This window comes from Typopeltis vanoorti, chromosome 13 (assembly GCF_054136105.1).
Source record: "Typopeltis vanoorti isolate ZY-2024b chromosome 13, IOZ_Tvanoo_1.0, whole genome shotgun sequence".
NCBI lineage: Eukaryota > Metazoa > Arthropoda > Arachnida > Uropygi > Thelyphonidae > Typopeltis > Typopeltis vanoorti.
Genome location: NC_143561.1, coordinates 8,077,410 through 8,095,725, shown reverse-complemented (window position 1 = coordinate 8,095,725; position 18,316 = coordinate 8,077,410). Strand labels below are relative to the sequence as shown.

At 36.0% G+C, this 18,316-nt stretch overlaps 1 protein-coding gene across 1 annotated transcript in view; it reads left to right on the top strand.

Moving 5' to 3' along the window:
- The window catches only part of Tcs6 (Threonyl-carbamoyl synthesis 6), a 35,136-nt gene extending 25,297 nt beyond the window's left edge, over positions 1-9,839 (top strand). Inside the window, exon 3 of the mRNA XM_090403057.1 lies at positions 9,672-9,839. Coding sequence (XP_090259183.1) covers positions 9,672-9,783 — 112 coding nt within the window. The 3' untranslated portion in view covers positions 9,784-9,839. The remainder of the gene's footprint in view (positions 1-9,671) is intronic.
- Positions 9,840-18,316: the final 8,477 nt, after the last annotated feature.

Here is an 18,316-nt window from a genome sequence, read left to right as displayed (position 1 = left end):
AATACATTTCAGCAGTACATTCCATTCACCCACTGTTCTCCTTTAAAAAATACACTCATTTCCTTCTTCACCACATCCTTACACAACTTCCAAGGATGACTGTGCATCCTCTGCTCTGTATGTAATCCCTTCTGTATTAATCCTGATAACATCCTTCACTATCTTAGACATCTCTAACACTTCCCTTCTGCCGGCCTGGCTGGCTGAGTGGTTAGTGTATCCACTCTCTAGCCAAAAGGCTGCAGGTTTGAATCTTGCTGTGGGCATGGATGTTTGTGTCTGTGGAAATACTAGTGGTGGTCAGTGGTAGATTGCATTGGTGTAGTTGTGGTCAGTTGGTGGATTGAGCAGTGGAGACAGATCTATAGAGTAGGTGCCCTCCCTCGATGAGTCCTTGGACTCCCTGGAGGTGTCAAATAATAATAATAATAATAATTATCCACTAATCTCTGCAATTTATATATATATATATCCTTTCTATAACCAGCATTTCATAGTACTAACATTTCATTAGTCACTCATTTCTGGATCACCTTTTCTTGTCGCATTGGAAGTTATATAACTATCTGCAGTCTGTCAAGACCTCATGTGGTACAACCATCTCTATTTTTCAGCATGCTCCTCACATCATAGCAGCTCTGTGCTTTTTAATATTTCCAATACTTGCTGATCATCTCATTTCAAATCTTATCCACTTTCTGGATTCCATTTCTATCAATACAGTACATAGTCTTACATGTTTGCATTCCAGAGTGCAAAAATCTTTCACTTATTAGCAGCGCCGGGGCCTTGTATTTTTCTTGTGTGTGCGATTAATGTTCGGCGCCTTTCCAAAAAAGTTTTTTTTGAATAAAGTGTGAATAAAACAAACAGGAAATGAAAAACAAATGAAAACCGCTTTACAGTATAATGTTACCTATGGATTAGTCCTGCTTATACAAATTTTTTTTACACTGAACTCAACAATTACTCATAAGTTGATTTTTGATACATCAAAAAATAAAGAACTGTTTTAGGTATATTTTCGTAAATTTTAATAAAAAAATTACAGTGATATAATCTGGTCCAGGATACAATTTCAGAATTTATTTGTTAATTTCCGGGAATATCTGAAGGAGCCCGAACGGAAGACGACGTACATTCATAATTTTCTGTACCATTCATTGTTCATTTAAACTCTTATCTCATATTTTTTGACATCTTTTAGGCATCTTTTCTTCTGCAGCGCCTGTGTATATTCTCACACGCCACCAGCCATGCCTGCTTATTAGCATTAAAATGGTAACCTTACTCATCTGTCCAAGCTATTTAAATCTTAAATCTGTTCCAACTTTGCAGCATCAACAAACAGCTGTATATCTCCTCTCAATCCACATGAAATATCATTAACAAATAACTTGAACAGTAGCTGGAACCCTGTATCATGCCACTGATTACATAATTCCATGTTATATTATGTATAACAAAAAATTATGTAATCAGTGGCATGATACTTGACTCTGGGATATACCCAGAGGGAAGTGCTGTCTGGGAGAAATAATAATAGACAGAATATTAAGGGAATGAATTGGTGGCACTGATAGTATTGCCATTTCAAAATTAGTGGAAATGGGAAAGCATGGTTGACAGAAGACATCCTAATGGGAATAGAAGTAGAGGGGTTTAGCATATTTCAGCAGGATAAAGGAATGTAGTGTGGCAGGTGTAAAGCAAGTGATCATTGTGGGAGATTTTAACTGTAGCAGTAAACTATGCAGAGGAAGCAACATATGCTAGTCAAGGAACTCAATTTATGAAATTCTTGAGGGACAGTTGTGTTAGACAGTGTGATAGAACACTAGGATCGAGAGGATGAGATCCTAGCATCATAAGATAGGATTATAACTGAGATTCATAAGGTGCTTCATGGTATAAACAGCACCAAAAGAAAATAATTTATCAAGCTTAACTAAGATTTCACTGGATTTCCAACCAGCTTCTTCAGAGCACGAATTACAAATGTTGTAGACACAACATTTACTTAGAATTGCACTTAATGACAGTTACAGTTCAAATTGTAACTGAAAATGAAGTAATGCAGCAACAAGATGCCTTCTAGGTGCCACATAAAAATGAAGTTAACCACATGGACGTCAATATGGATAAAATACGTCACTCCTCATACATTTTGTATCCATCATATATTTCAATGTAATATCAATGGTATTACAATTTTAATATGCACGTCGCATGTATGGTAACTTTGATATGTATACTCATCGTTTATGTGGTTAAAAAAGTCAGGCTAAATGTGGTCTTAAAATGAGTCTCTCAGATCGTTGACAAGTTAATTTAACTGTACTTGTTTTTGAGGTTGGGGAAGTGCTTCATCATTGAAACTGTTTCTAAACATAGTCTCTTAGACTCTATGCAGAAGTTAGTACAGATCTCCTTCCACCGGCCATTGTCTGCATGTGTGAGCACTGCCCACAGAAACTTCCTTTATTTTACATATGTATTTATGTTGTCTGCATGGTTAGCCAAGTGGTTATTTGCTCTGCAACTATATGCCTGTAAAAGGAGTGTTCTGCGTTCGATTCAATTCCTGTCAGCAACGTGAGGAGCTTAGGATCTTTTTCACACATAGCCAAGTTAGCCAGTCTTGGGCGTGGACCGCAGGGTTTTCTCCCCAGTTTATCTGGGGTTTTTCCTCCCAGCCTGTGAACACACCTCTACAGACATAGGATACCTCCAGGAATAAGGAGTAACCAACCTATTCTGTAGGATTTTGGTTCCGAATGCCTACACAGTAAAAAGTGTAGGTCTATGCATGACATAAATTAGAATAGGATGTATTTGTCACTTCTGTGCTGAGTGGGTGCATTTTCACAAAGTTTATCTAGCAAGTTAGTTGCAACTTTTTTCAGTAGAATTTGTACAACTTAGCATTTGTGAACCCTCTTAACAATGTCAAAAATCTCCAGTGCAATTCAAACTGATTTCAAGTTATATGCATCTTTATTTGCTTTACCTAAATAGCTCGCTTTCTGCACCTAATGACTACATTATAAACAGTTGTTACTACATTTTTTGAAACTGAAAATTTGTTAAAACAAATGTACTTAAATTTCCTCATGGGCTCACTTTAGTGAGTATGGGCATAGCAAACCCGAGGTACCTGATGTTGGACTATGCCTTACTTCATGTAATATACATCTGTTATATTATCTGTAGACAGGTCCCTCCACCCTTCTTTCTTCTCTTCTTGCTCCTTACCCCCAATGCTGTTATAGTATTCGAGGGCTAGGGGGTGAATCTTTCCTATCTTGCTATGTCGTTTCGCCTATTGCAGCCACCAAAGAGGGCAAGCTAGCCCCAAAAGGTACAGGTCCCCAAGCTCGGATAAATGGCAAGGGTTGACGTCAGGAAGGACATCCGGTCGTAAAACTTCACTGCCAGCTCTAGCTATGATCAAATGAGTCTAAAAGAAAGTGATACAAGAGCTAGGGTGTACCCCTTAAGCGACGCACAGCCACATCACCCCACAGATGTGAGAAGTGGATGAGAAGCTACCTCATCAAGGGTGGGTGCGGTTAAAGAAGCGAGTCCAGCAAGTGGAGAGAATGTTGTGAGTGGGAACGTTGAATGTTGGAAGCATGACTGGAAGGGGAAAGAGAGGTGGCAGACATGATGACGAAGAGAAAGTTGGACATTTTATGTGTGCAAGAGACAAGGTGGAAGGGAGAAAAGGTGAAGGAACTTGGAGACGGTTATAAATTGTTCTACTCTGGAGTGAATAAATGGTGTCAGAATTTGAGGCAGAATGAAGGGCGAAGTACTGGAAGTGGGCAGGAGGAATGACAGGATCATGTGAATGAAACTGGGTCTTGGAGCAACTGGTCATCTTATGTGTATACGCCACACAAATTGGCTGTATAGCAGAAGAGAAAGATGAATTCTGGCATGCGCTAGATGAAATGAGGGAACTGGAAGAAAACGAGATGGTAATTGTAGAGGAGACTTCAACGGGCACATAGGGAGACAGAATAGGGACTGTGAAAGGGTGCATGGTGGCCATGGAGTGGGAATGATGAACCAGGAAGGAGAGAGGATTTTGGACTTTGCAGTAGCGTTTGATCTGGCAATTGTGAACTCCTTTTTCTGTAAGAGGGAAGAGCATTTGATAACAGTTAGAAGTGGCAACAACAGTTCACAGATTGACTAGAAGAAAACATCTTAAAGCAGTAACAAATTGTAAGGTGTAATCCCAACAGATCAAGTGGAGCAGCAACACTGGCTACTGTGGGCAGACTTTAAAATAAAGTCGAAGATAAGAATCTTTGGAAGCCATGGGAGGAAGACAATTGAGTGGTTTCGCTTGAAAGAAGAGAATGTGAGGAACCAATTTCTGGAGAAGGTGTTAGAGAGGATTTCAGATGGACTAGAAAGTGTACAAGATTGGTGGAGACAATTCAAAAGCAATTCTAAGCTCTGCAATTGAGGTGCTTGGTGAAGCATCCGGAAAGATTAGAGAGCAGAAGGAGGGTTGGTGGTGGAATAATAATGAACAAGAAGCAGTGATGGCTAAGAGGAAGGCAAAAGCAGAAGTGCAATGAGTCAAGAGTGGAAGAGGACAGAGAGGAGTACAGAGAGAAAAGCGAGAAGCCAAGTGAGTTGTTGCACAGGCAAAGGCCATAGCATATCAAGACCTTTATGATCAATTAGAAACAAAGGAAGGACAGAGAAAGATTTATCGATTGGCAAAATGTAGAAATAAGGCATCAAAGGACATCGTACATGTGAGGCAGATCAAAGACTCTGGAGGAAGGATATTAAGGAGGGATGTGGATATAAGAAACATATGGAGAATATGCTTTGAAGGGCTTTTGAATGAAGAAAATGCAAGGACTCACAGAGAAGATGGGGAGCCTTATGAGGAGATGGTGCATTTGGCTTCGTTAGTAGAGTGGAAGTGAAGGAGGCCATAAAGAGGATGAAGAATGGAAAATCGGTGGGCCCTGACAGGATCCCAGTGGAGGCATGGAAGGCACTGGGGGAAGAGGGAATTCACCTACTGTGGGACCAGTTAATAAAAGTTTGTCAACAGGAAAATATACCCGAGGAATGGAGGGAAAGTACTTGTCCCCATCTACAAGAGTAAAGGGGACTGTAAAAATTACAGAGGAATAAAATTGATGTCCCACACAATGAAAATCCTAGAGAGGGTTCTTGATGGAAGACTGAGGAAGGAGGTGGAGATTGCAAAGGATTGCCTGGTCGATCGACGACAGATGCTATCTTTAGGTTATAACAGATGATGGAAAAGTTTCGAGAGAAGCAACAGGAGCTACATCTGGTATTTATTGATCTGGAGAAAGCGTATGGTAGAGTGCCAAGGCAAGAAGTCTGAGGGAGAAGGTACCGTAGAAATATGTCAGGCTGGTGCAGGAGATGTGCAGAAATGTGAAGACAAGAGTTCGGACCTGCCTGGGAGAGAGAAAGTTTTCCAGTGAACAGTTGGCTTGCATCAAGGGTCAGCATTAAGTCCTTTCCTGTTTATTATTGTGACAGAGAAGGTGAGAGAAGACGCGCCTTGGACCATGTTGTATGCAGATGACATCGTGCTGTGTGCAGAATCAAGAGAAGAAGTGGCAGCTAAACTGGAAAGTACTGGAAGAAAGAGGTATGAGACTAAGCAGAAGTAAGACAGAGTATATGTTGCAAAGTGGATAGGAGACAGATCTGGAGCTGGAAGGAAATGTCATCAGGAAGGTCAGCGACTTTAGATACTTAGGTTCAACAGTGAAAGAGGATGGTGAGGCTGAGAAGGAAGTGGGATGCAGGATGGAGGAACAAGAGAGAGATGGCTGGAGTGCTATGCAATAAGAGGGTGCTGATCAATCTAAAAGGCAAAATCTACAGGACAGTAGTGAGACCAGCTGTGGCCCTGAGGAAAAATAACAGCAGGATGGAGGTAGCAGAGATGAGGATGCTTAGGTGGATGTGCAGTGTGACCAGAAAGGATCGTCTGAGAAATGACTATGTAAGGGGAACGGTGAAAGTTACGAACTTAGGAGCAAAGATACAGGAGGCAAGGTTGAGATGGTTTGGTCATGAGGAGGGAGAAAGAGTATGTGGGAAGAAAGGTAATGTAGATGGATGTGCAGGGGAGGAGGAAGTGTGGGCAGTCAAAGAAGAGATGGTGGAGGAGGACTTGAGGATGAAGAACTTGGATGTGGATACATCCCAGGAGGTTGTAGAGGAGACTCACTACAAACAGCGACCCTAGGTGGGAAGAAAGGTCATGTAGATGGATGTGCAGGGGAGAAGGAAGCATGGGCAGCCAAAGAAGAGATGGTGGAGGAGGACTTGAGGATGAAGAATTTGGATGTGGATACATCCCAAGACAGGAGGTTGTGGAGGAGACTCACTACAAACAGCGACCCTACTTAAGTGGGAAAAGCTGCAGACGAAGAAGAAATGTATTTAAATACTATGTTTGATGTTACAATAAAAGTTTCACTTGCCTGCATGCATGAAGTGTCGTGTCTGTGGGAGGGGATGCATTTTTTTTTATGAAGTGTCCCAGTTGTTTCTAATTACACTAATTGTTGCTAAATATAGTACACTGACTGTGAATGTCTATGTACTATATTTAGGAGTACAATAAAGGTACTTGTTTTTCTTGCTTTTGCAGTATAATGCTTGGAGCCTGACAGCTGTTTGGAATTGGTTATTTCTCATCAGAAACCAGGCAGAAAACATAAGAGGGCAAAAACACATTTGATACCAAAGCGTTCTTTAATATCCTCTATTTCTATTAATTTTACGTTGCCGAAATGAACTTCTTGGTTCCTCTTCTTTTTGATAATTTAAGTTTTAAAATTGAAATTCAGATATTTTATGAGAAAGACCATAAAGTGGTTAAGAATTAGAGTGATTTCTGTTGTATCATTTGGTCATTGAATTATCCCTGAGGTTTCAGATTTATAATTTCTATTATCAGATTTCTTTAACTTCTCCCTTTACCATTTGTAAGATGTAATTTGCTTTATTATTATTCAACATCCTTTCAGTACTTTATTACCATTCCTGAGGAACACACAGTGCGAGAAACTAATCATATTAATTAAAAATAAATTGTTCATGTTTTTTACTGGATATTACTTCAAGCATGAACAGATACATTTACCATTAAGACAGCTTTTAGTATGTACACATCCAGCTTTCATTAATGCATTTATTATTATATGTATTTTTGAATTTGTGTGAAAAACATGATTTTCCATAGGATAGCATGGTATGCCTGATGTAAAGCATTCATGTTTTTTTTTTTTTTTTTTTAAATTCAACTCCTGTTTTTTTCTCTATCCTTATCTTTCTCTTCAGCTGTTTAAAATGAGTACATTCAAATCTAGACAGAAGTTTAGAATTACACACAAAGTGGGAGGGGAACCACAAGATCAAAGGATCAATTTGGTCTTGGGCAAGAGGAGATTTGGAGTCAGGAATCTTGAGTGTTGTATATATGTGGAATTACAAAGCAGTGATTTATGACAAGCTAAGGAGGCAGCTTTCAGTGGTGTCATGGCATAAGAATTTGGAGGGGAGAGATGGTAGTGGTGGTGCTTGGGAGGTGATCAAGGGCAATCTTTTCCCCTTCTGGGGGAGGGGTGCCACCTTGTTCTTCTGAATGCCATATGAGTTGCATATGGATCGTCCAGACTCTTGAAATTGCCAATCCATCATTCTTGTTGAGATAAGGAGGATGAATTACCATCTCACAAGCTTTTTGACTCTTCTCCCACCCACAGCATTGGAGATCAGGTATACTAATGTCTCAGCCAAACAGGCCATTGTCAGAGCTTGAGGAATCTTTTGACTTTTTCAAATGAAGGTGAGTTAGTTGACATTGTGTGATATATCCATGGAATCTAATGACTCAGATTAATAAGTGGCAGATTAAGTAGTGTATATGACAAATGTAGTGTAGAATATCACACAAAGTGCAACTGGAAGAATGGACACCCCATCATTCTTCTGAGCTTATATCTTATGTTTCAGAGATAAAATAATGTACAAGTAGTATCTATCCTCTTATTGGTCAAAGTCATGGATGACAAAAGAGGTGTTTTTAATGACCAGAATGCCCCAAGAGTTGATAAGGTAACAATTTCTTTAAATTAACATGAAAAACATGAGGAAAAAGTAATACTATTTATTTTAGCCTGAATATTACAGGCCATCATCAGTGGCAACAATAATTAATTATTCATTAGCTATGAAAAAAAAAAATTCCCTTATCTTAGAGGCAGCCATTCTGATTTGAGTTTGGACTGTGAAGCAAGCATTTTCCTTTAAATAAGTGTTCAAATTTATACTGACATCAATGAAGAAAAGTTTCAGACCATGGGATGTTGTGATCTGTATCTATTCTGTGGTGTTCCAAGCCAGATTTTTCAGATTTGCTGTTGCTAATATAAAATTAGCGTTCTTGTATTCTTTTCTACCATGTATCCAGTTTGTTCAAAGTAAGAATGGTGACAGTCATAAGAAACTTGGTAGACACCAGGAAGAGCTGAAGGACTGTTTATCTTTTAAAGATGGAAACCATGCTAAAATTTGTTGATATGAAGTAAAGTACTAAATTGCATTTCTTAAGAATTCTGGAAATGGGTTCTGAGATGCCAGAAATGGATTGGAATTCGACCTACTGTTTCCTTGTTATTTGAGCTAGAATTATAGGAATTAAAAGGCTGCTGCATGGTCCTTTCTGAGAAGCCATTGATGTTTAAGAGTTTCTGCTATAATAGTTGAGGTGTAGAACAAATAGTATGAGCACGTTCCAATAAAGATTTTATAATTCCAGTCTTCTGTGATGGATGGTGAAGTGAACCAATTGCTGTTGAATGTACAGTAGTCCACCGTGGTCCAAAAATATTAAATGGAAAATTCCAGAAATGAATAATTCATAAGTTTAAATTGCACACTGTTCTGAGTAGTTATCAGATCGACTATTGTGGTATCGCAGTGCTTGTGTTCAGGTAACCCTTATATTATTTAATAATGGTTCCAAAGCGCAGGAGTAGTGATGCTGGCAATTCAGAGAAGCCATAAAGTGCTTTAAGTTCTCAACTTCATAAGAAAAGAAAAATTGTATGCTTATGTTGTTAAGTTTCATTCACATAATGTTTGTTATAATTGTTCTATTTTATTATTAGTTATTGTTGTTAATTTATTACTGTGCCTAATTTATAAATGTTATGTATAGGAAAAAACATAGTATATATATGTATAGGTTTCAGGTAGCCACAGGGGGTCTTGGATGTATCCCCCATGGATGGACTACAGTAGTGGCTGGTGAAAGTAGGCTTTCAATAAACAAAGCAATTACTTAGAATGATGAATAGTTGTATTATACATAATTATTTAATCGGAATATATTCCCTGAACTACAGAAACTTAATAACATTTTTCTTGTTCTTTTATTTTAAGTTACTACTTAAATAATGATACATTTTTTAAACAAATTTATTTCGGTTAATATTAATTAGTCTACATTGTAATTTCCTTAAACACAAGTTATGAATAACCAACGTACAGGTCAGCAGACAAATTGAATTTCATTATCGTGTGTGTGAGCACAAACACTTAAATGTTATTTATTCATTTAAGTTTTTACTTTGTTATAGGAAAATTGCTGCTAAAGAAGCCAGACAGTTACGTGCTAGCCTAACTACTTTGTTTGATTTATTGATGTTAGTAATCCAGACAATGGCTAGATTTGGATCAACAAAGACTTAGTGAAAAGTGTAAATATCTGTAAATATTTATTAATAAAGTTTTTCATTACTGTTGGAGACCAGTGTGACTTAAAAATCACCATAGTCTTTCATAGATATTAAAATTTCATACTAAGACCTACAACAATATGTAGATCCCTTTAACATCAAGGCTTCTTTAGTATGGATATTGCAACTAACTGAATTCACATTTGAAAATTCAAAATGTTCCTTGCCTGTCATTTATGTGACAGAATCATTCTGTCTTCGTTAATTATGTTGTCCTGCCCATGCGGAACACTAGTGTTAAGGAAAGGGTTAGATAATCCAGAAATCCTATTTTAGCATGGAATATAATATTTTTCAGCCACTTCAGGTCTCTAATAAGACACACTGGATAATGAAAATGGTTTAAATTCTTATTAGTAACCAACCTTTATGGGTTCTTTGAACTTTCAAGCCCCTAGTATTCAATAAAACTAAGTACAGACCAGCTGTGAATTGTTTCATTAATGTTAAAACCGTGAAAGATATTTCAGTTGCAGCATCAATGCTGAAACCATTTCAGAATCTTTGCAATTTGTCTGACATCCTTTCAGGGTAACAGAGCACAAATTTTGCCATTATCAATGGTCCAGCTGACTTGATAAATTGAACTTTCATGCCCCTAGTATTCAATAAAATTAAGTACAGACCAGCTGTGAATTGTTTCATTAATGTTAAAACCATGAAAGTTTAAAGAACCCATAAAGGTTGGTTACTAATAAGAATTTAAACAATTTTCATTATCCAGTGTGTCTTATTAGAGACCTGGCCAAATACCATATTTTAATGGACTATGTTATCTAGCCATAGCAGAGTTATAATATATGGACAAAATTAATCTGATATTAAGGTAGCTATGCATTTTGTGACAACATGTATCTAAAAAGAAATGAGGATGTCATCTTCAGGGTAAGAGGGGAAAAATTGGTCCTCACTCAGAAATCCAAAATCCCATATGATTCTTATTCAAAGAAACTAATGTAATGGTAAAAAAGACAAAAGGACCAAAGAATTGAAGAACAGGATATTTTCAAATATCATTTAACTGCAAGATTTTATGGACTGCCAGACAAACTCCTAAGGCTAGCCAAGGATGGATGAGATTCCCCACATGTAATATTAAATATTTGTTTTCCTAACAGAACAATTGTTTCTGCTTAGTATTTGATGAGATTAGATGTGTTGAATCTCATCTATTCTCGACTGCCAAACATATACTACTAAGCAGTCCATAAAATCCCACAGGTAAAGGGAGCTTGAAAACTAATGTTCTTTAAATCCTTTTCTCTTTTACTGTTTTATTAGTTTTCCTGAATGAGGATCACATAGGATTTTGGGTCTCTGCATAAGGAGCTAATTTTATCCCTATTATCCTAAGGATGCATAATTAATTGATATTAATTTTGTCCATTGGTCTACATATCATTATAGCTAGATAGGCCTGTTGATTTGTTTGCAAAATTTGGTATTTGGTCAGAATTCTCAGTACCTCTGAGATTGCCTAGACATATTGCAATTTATTCAGGCAATAATTTCTCTAAACAGATTAGAGGCATGGTGCTGGGGTAGTGCTCTTCCCAATATCCTGTTTTCCTGAAACATATTGAAATCTTCCCTAGATCAGTGGTCTAAGACACACCCCAATGTTAGTTCCAATTTATCGAGAAAATATTTTTTTGCATAGAGATGTTATCAATAAATCATGTCTAAAAATCTGTATACCACATTTCAATAGCTAGCTTTTTTTTCCTCCATTGGAGAACCCCCAACATTTTGAACAGCAGTATTTCTTATAGTATTCTGAACTACTGTTGGTAACATTAGCCTACTTTCATGTAAGTTTTTTTTTATGTTGCTCTCCTACCCATGAAAGGTTATTTTGTATACATTTTGTACCATGGCATATTTATCTATTTTTCTTTCTTTTTTTTTTTTTTTTTTTGTATTTTACATAGTTCAGAAACCCTCCTCTAGAGACCAAACATGGAACTTTTTCAAGCCTCCAATAAGCAGGGCAATGGTCTCACACCAGGCATTACGTGTTTGCTAACTAAATGACATATATCTTCTACCTAAAGACAATCACAAACATCCATGCCCACAGTGGTATTTGAACTTGCAGTCTGTCGGTTGGAGAGCGGGTACGCTAACCACTCAGCCAACCAGAGATTTGCTCTTGGTTTGCACAATGAACAAACCAAATTCAATGATTCAAGCATCTTGTTGACAATGTCTGTCAACACTGTTTTGTTGTTCTTGTCATGTTGCACAAAATTGTTTGTCCAACATTAACACACAAAATGAACTTCCTTCTTATAAATTGAATTTCTTAAATATTTCTGTAATAATTAAAAATATCAAAAAATTTTAAAAAAATCACAAAATTGTTCTTTTATTCATGCATACTTATTTTAAACAATTGTGTACAATTTCATGAAACTTATGTAAATACATAAAAACAAAAGTGGGACATTGTTATTCCAGTGAGAGTACTGACAAGTCTTGACCACCGCGTCATAGCTACAATGCTATGTAGCAAACTGTGTACCCATACAAAACTATTCCTGTAGTCCATATGCATTTTGTCCTAGTTAGTTGACTGTACTAGTTCTGTATGAATCAAATACATCTGACTTATAGTTGACTGAACTTGAATCTAATCTTAAAGTGTTTAATAAAATAGAAACATTTCTCATGATTTATATATTTTTCACTTGACAAAATACTAACAGTTTTGTTGACTGAAAATAATTCACCAACACAATAGTCTTGTCATCCTGAAGCTTCCTCAGGTTATTAGAGAACTATAAAGGGTGACATAATTTACCTAGAACAAATTATGCAAGATAGGGCACCACAGTATTGACATGCAAGACAGATAACCTGTTAATTATGCCTCTAATTTTGTTGAGATAGAATCATAATTTGCATAATGCACTAGCAAGTAATATAATTTTTCTATATACAGACACATCTCAAGTTGCTTCTTGACCTTATCTGACTACTGGAGTTGAAAATAATCGTTCCAAAAATGTTACTTTTTGAAAAGATTTTGGACTCAAATTGTTAGAGTAAATCTAATTTTTTTTTTTTTTTTTTGGAATTATTAAGTGTTGAAAAACTTGTTTATAGCTATTCTTCCTACATGATTTCTTTCATATTATAAAATGCTACAATGACTATTTGGCAGGAATACATGAATTCTAATTTATTACTATTATTATTAAATAGCCTCCTAGGAAATCAAAACTCCTCAGAGGAAGGGGCATTTTAGTCACATACTAAATACATATTGTATACAACACCTAGGGACAACTTTATTCCACACATTCATAACATGTCATGAGAAAATCTGACATCACGTGCTTGCTAACTAAATGAATTAAGAGGATTAAGGCATCACAAACTCTTCTCATCCTACATCATATAAAGATGTCAAGAAATTATATTCTTGGTTTAAAACTTTATCCAAGTGTAGCCAAACAAACATACATGTGAGGTATCTTCACAACATGTGAGGTATCTTCACAGCTACTTGTATTTAGAGGTTAATGACATCCTTATAGGTGTGTATAATGCTATGCATTATGGGAAAAGCTACTATTCAGACCAGTTTGAACCTTTACTTGGACCAAGGTTCAAGTAAAGCATAAGTCATATATTTTGCATATACACGTAGTAAAAGGGTGGATCACCTTATTGAGTTACTCTGGATCAGATATAGATGTTGAAAGTTTAATTGGTTATACTATAACTTAATGATGCCAAGAAATTATATTCTTGATTTAATAATCCTTTCTTGAAGTATATAGACCAATCAGTATCTTAGGTGTGGTGGTAAAAGTACTAGAAAAATTGGTAAAAAAAGAGAATTCAAGAATGGGTATAAAAATGAGTCAAAGTATGAGGGTCAACGTGGCTTTGTGAAGGGTCTGTTATGCCTTAGTAATTTACTAACTTTTTATAATACAGTAACAGATGAGTTGGATAAAGGAAATAGCTACATGATGATTTTGCAAAGGCATTTGACACAATACAACATAAAACACTGTTACACAAATTAGAATAAATGGGGACAGATATGACACTGGTTAAGTGGATAAGAGAGTGGCTGCTAGACAGATATCAAAAAGTGGTATATGGAGGGGCAGAATTGAGGTGAAAACAGGTGACTAGTGGTGTGCCACAAGGTTCAGTGCTGACCATTTCTGTTTAATTTGTACATAAATGATATAGGAAATAACCTGAAGGGAAATATTCAGTTGTTTGCTGATGATGCAATATTAGGTAGTAATAGTTAATCAAGATGATGTGGAGAGCTTGCAGGACAATTTAAATAGGCTGTCATTATGGGCATCAGTTTAATGTCGAGAAATGTAAAGTTATGCATTTTGGGATAAATAAATTACAAGCCGTGTATCACATTGATGGCACTGTACTCCAGGAAATAGATGAAGCAAGAGATTTAGGGGTGGTGGTAGACAGAGAGTTAAAGTTTAGAGGACATGTTGCTAAAGTAGTCCATAAGATTACTTGGCTAGTGAAGAAAAACATTAACAAGTAGAGATAAGGAAGTTGTAATTCCTCTTTATGAGGCCTTGATATGCCCACATTGGAATTACTGTGCTCAAGTCTGGTTCTCAGGGTTTCTTGGGGATGAGGAAGTGGTGGAGAGGATTCAGAGGTGAGTGGCCTGTGGAACGTTTCCTATGAGGATAGATTGAAGGTATGTAGATTGCAGAAGTTGGTTGGTAAGAAAAAAAGAGTTGATATGATAGAAACATTTAAGTTGCTTAAAGGATTTTATAGGACAGATGCAGGGGAAATGTTTCAGCACTTGGCTAGGGGGACCAGAACAAGGAGTTATCCCTGTAAGTTGAATAAAGGTGTTGTCAGTAAGGGTGTGAGGACTAGATTTTTTTTTTGCTTGGAGAGGTGAATGAGTTGCCAGTGCTTTGTCTGTTAATGGCTTCGGAGAGGTATGATATAGATTGGGTCTCCCACAATGAGTCTTCGTACTCCATGGAGGTGCCCATATAAAAAACAAAGATTACATTAACATATTTTGCTGTCGAATATCTAACAGTAGCTTTAGGAAATTTAACTAGAGAATAAACAATTGAGAAAAGCTTTGAAGTTATTTTTTAAAAAATGCCAGTACAGTCGATCACTTTCAAATCATCTATATGCTCCTGTGTTCTGAACCAGTGGGAAAACATCACTATCAGCAATAACAAAGTTAATGAGACTTTTCTTATTTCTTGCATCTTCTCTCCATATGAATTTGTGTACATTTTTAGGTTGGAACATAGTGTAAGTAATAACTAGTCCATGTCCTGAACAGAAATACAACAGATATCTTCATGATAGGGCCAAATGATGAAGACACCATCTGTGCAGTGTAGCCAAAATGATAGTTGGGACTATATGGAGGAGAAAAAGATATTCCTCTAAATGTTCAGGATAAAAGTTTGCCAGTGCAGAGAAAGTAGGATTCCTGTTGAAGTACCTGCAATCCTGTTTATAGTTTATTTTGGCAAATAAAGTAGCTGTAGTAGATGACCAAGTCAAATAATTTGACTATATTCAGGGTGGAAGGCTTGTAGTAGCAAACGAAGGACATTGTTATTTACAGTTCATTGTTCCAGCTGGAAATGATTTTACCATAGAGTTCTCAGAGTTTGCTTCTTGTTTTCAAACTCTTTCATTTTTTATTGAATAATATTTGTATGTTTCAGTTTACATTTTGCCTCTGAAAGCAGCTGCTTGACTTTAACCCTTTTTAAGACCGTAGTACATATTTTCTTTTCAGTTTATTCATTTTTACTCTGCTTGTAGAATAAATGGTGATCATTTGCCGTTTCAAATCTGGGCTGAAAATCAAAAATCTAAAACCGTGATAGATACTATAAATGGAGTATGCTACACTTCAGTGAAATCCAGCTGGTCTATTGCAGGCAAATAGGCATTAACCACACTATCAGCCAGGACGTATATATACTTTTAAGTTACCATGGATGCGAAGTGCATATTAAAATTGTAATATCACTGACATTACATTGAAATATATGATGGATACGAAACGTATGAGGATGCATTATTTGATCCATAATGGCCAGTAAGGTGATTAAAGCATCAGACTGCAGTAAACTATTCAGAAGTTGATTCAAGTGGGCCAGGATCAATCAGATGCCCGAGAAGAAAGAATTTTCTGATATTAGGTACCTATTTCTTCTTCTTCTTCCATGGAAAAATATCGACAGACCAAGTTTCATCCATGTGCTGTTTGGCATTAATAAGAATGCCAAGTGATGACCTTTTATTTCTATACCATAAAATTCAATGCCCCTATTAGCTAGCATGAATATCAGAATATCTTCATCCATTTTCTGTCTGCTGTTGGATGAAGGCCTCCTCCCAAGTCCCCCCATTCAGTCCTATCCTCAGCCTTTCTATGCCACTGAGGAGTTCCAGTCAGCTGTTTAATCTCATTCTCACACTGTCTCTTTCATTGTCCCATAGCTCTCTCCATCACTGGGATACCATTCAGATATTAACTTTGTCCATTTTTGAGTACTGCTTCTTGCAATGTGACCTGCCCATTGCCATTGGGATCTTTTAATGACTGTTATAATGTTTCTCACCTTAGTCTGAGCTCTGACCCAAGTATTATGCTTTCTATCTAGAAATGGTAATACCGAGTAATGATCTTTCCATTTTTCTCTGGGCAATTTTTAATTCAAAGCAAATGTTTCACTTTCATGTCATGACCGGTACAACTATCAAATATTTTTCTTTTAAGGCAGATTGGGATGTTTCCTTTGAGCTATGCAGTGCTTTCCAAAGGCTATCCAACCAAGTTGAATTCTATGTATATGTATAATTTCTTCTTCACAGCCTTCCTCTACTGTGATCTTTTGTCCTAGGTAAATATAGGAGGTTATTATTATAAATTTCCTGGTGTTCCATTGTGCAGGCTCTTTGGTGATGTATTTATTGTATATTATTTTTATTTCGTCTTTGTTTATATTTAAACCATTCTTTTTTACTTTCTGCATTCAATTTGTTGATCATTTGTCACAGTTCTTCTACAGGGTTTCCAAAGGAACAATGTCATCAGCAAACTGTAGATAATTCAGCTTTCCTCAATAATTCCTCTGTTTTTCCAATCCAGATTTTTAAAATTTTCTTCTAGGGCTGCTGTAAATAGTTTAGGTGAAATGGCATCTTCATATCTAGCTTCCTTTTTTTATAGGAAATTTCATATGTGTTCCTGATTATAATTATAGATACAGTTGAATTTTTATATGACTGAGTATATCAATATAAATTGTTTTCAATTCCTTGAAAAATGTTTATTTAGCATGAATATATGTTAAATAAATGTGTAAATCACATACAAGAAAACATGTTTGCAGTTTTTGATAAACATTTTTGATAAAACTACTGTACAGCCTCTAGAATTAATAACATGCTTTTCCAAAATGGTGAAAATAAACAGAATAATGGATAGCAGGCTGTACTGCTATTATTAAACTTCCATAGTAATGGGAATTTAACTTTTAAGATGAAAACAGTATTGGTATTAAACACCTGGATGTAAGTGTTGTATCAACACGTGGTATTATGTGAAAATATTTGGTCCTTGTCACATCCATTTTTCCTGATATCAGATGGCAAATTAACATCCAGTTATTGTGTAAAGCAGTGTTTTCCCAAAGTGTGGTTCACATACCCTCAGGAATACACAAAAAGTCTAAGAGGATAAGAAGGCACTTTTTTTTTAAATTTTGATTATTTTTTTTTTACTTCTATATTTTGTCGCCCTGTTGTTACCGATAAGTGTATTTCTATTCTAAAATTAATTTTTTAATAACTACAAAGTCTAAAGGAAGTTTTAAACAAAATGTGTCTCTTGGCATGTATCGAATGATCTCCGTTAGGATCATCTGGTTGATGGTATGATTGTGTTCCAGCCACTTGGATCGAACTTTGCATTGAAAGTTTAAGTTCAGTAGATAGTTCAAATCACATGGTTGGAACTCTCTGCTAAATTTCATTTGACTCGTTAAAGTTTTTTTTTTTATTATTATTGAAAATTTAAATTTCATAACCTTTGTTGTTTCTGCTATGTGTATATTGAGTTCTTATAACTAAAAATGTATTTAATAATAAAAAAAATTATTTCACATTTGTAATTTATTATAACACAAATGTTAAAAATAAATACTTTTATAATAATTCATGTTTGAATGATATAACTTCTCTCAATACCTTGCCTTTGCCTGGGAGGGGGTATGTTGGTGTTACTAAAATTTCAGTATGTGGATACTGAAAGTTTGGGAAGTTTGTGTAGAGTACTATTAGGATAGTGTTATAGAATTATGATAATAGAAATAGCAATTATTTGCAGTGAAAAAAAGTAAATTAAACAGTTCAGATGTTATGCATATAAAGTTTCCTATTAAAATTAAAATATATTTTAATGAGAATTTTTTTTACAACTGATT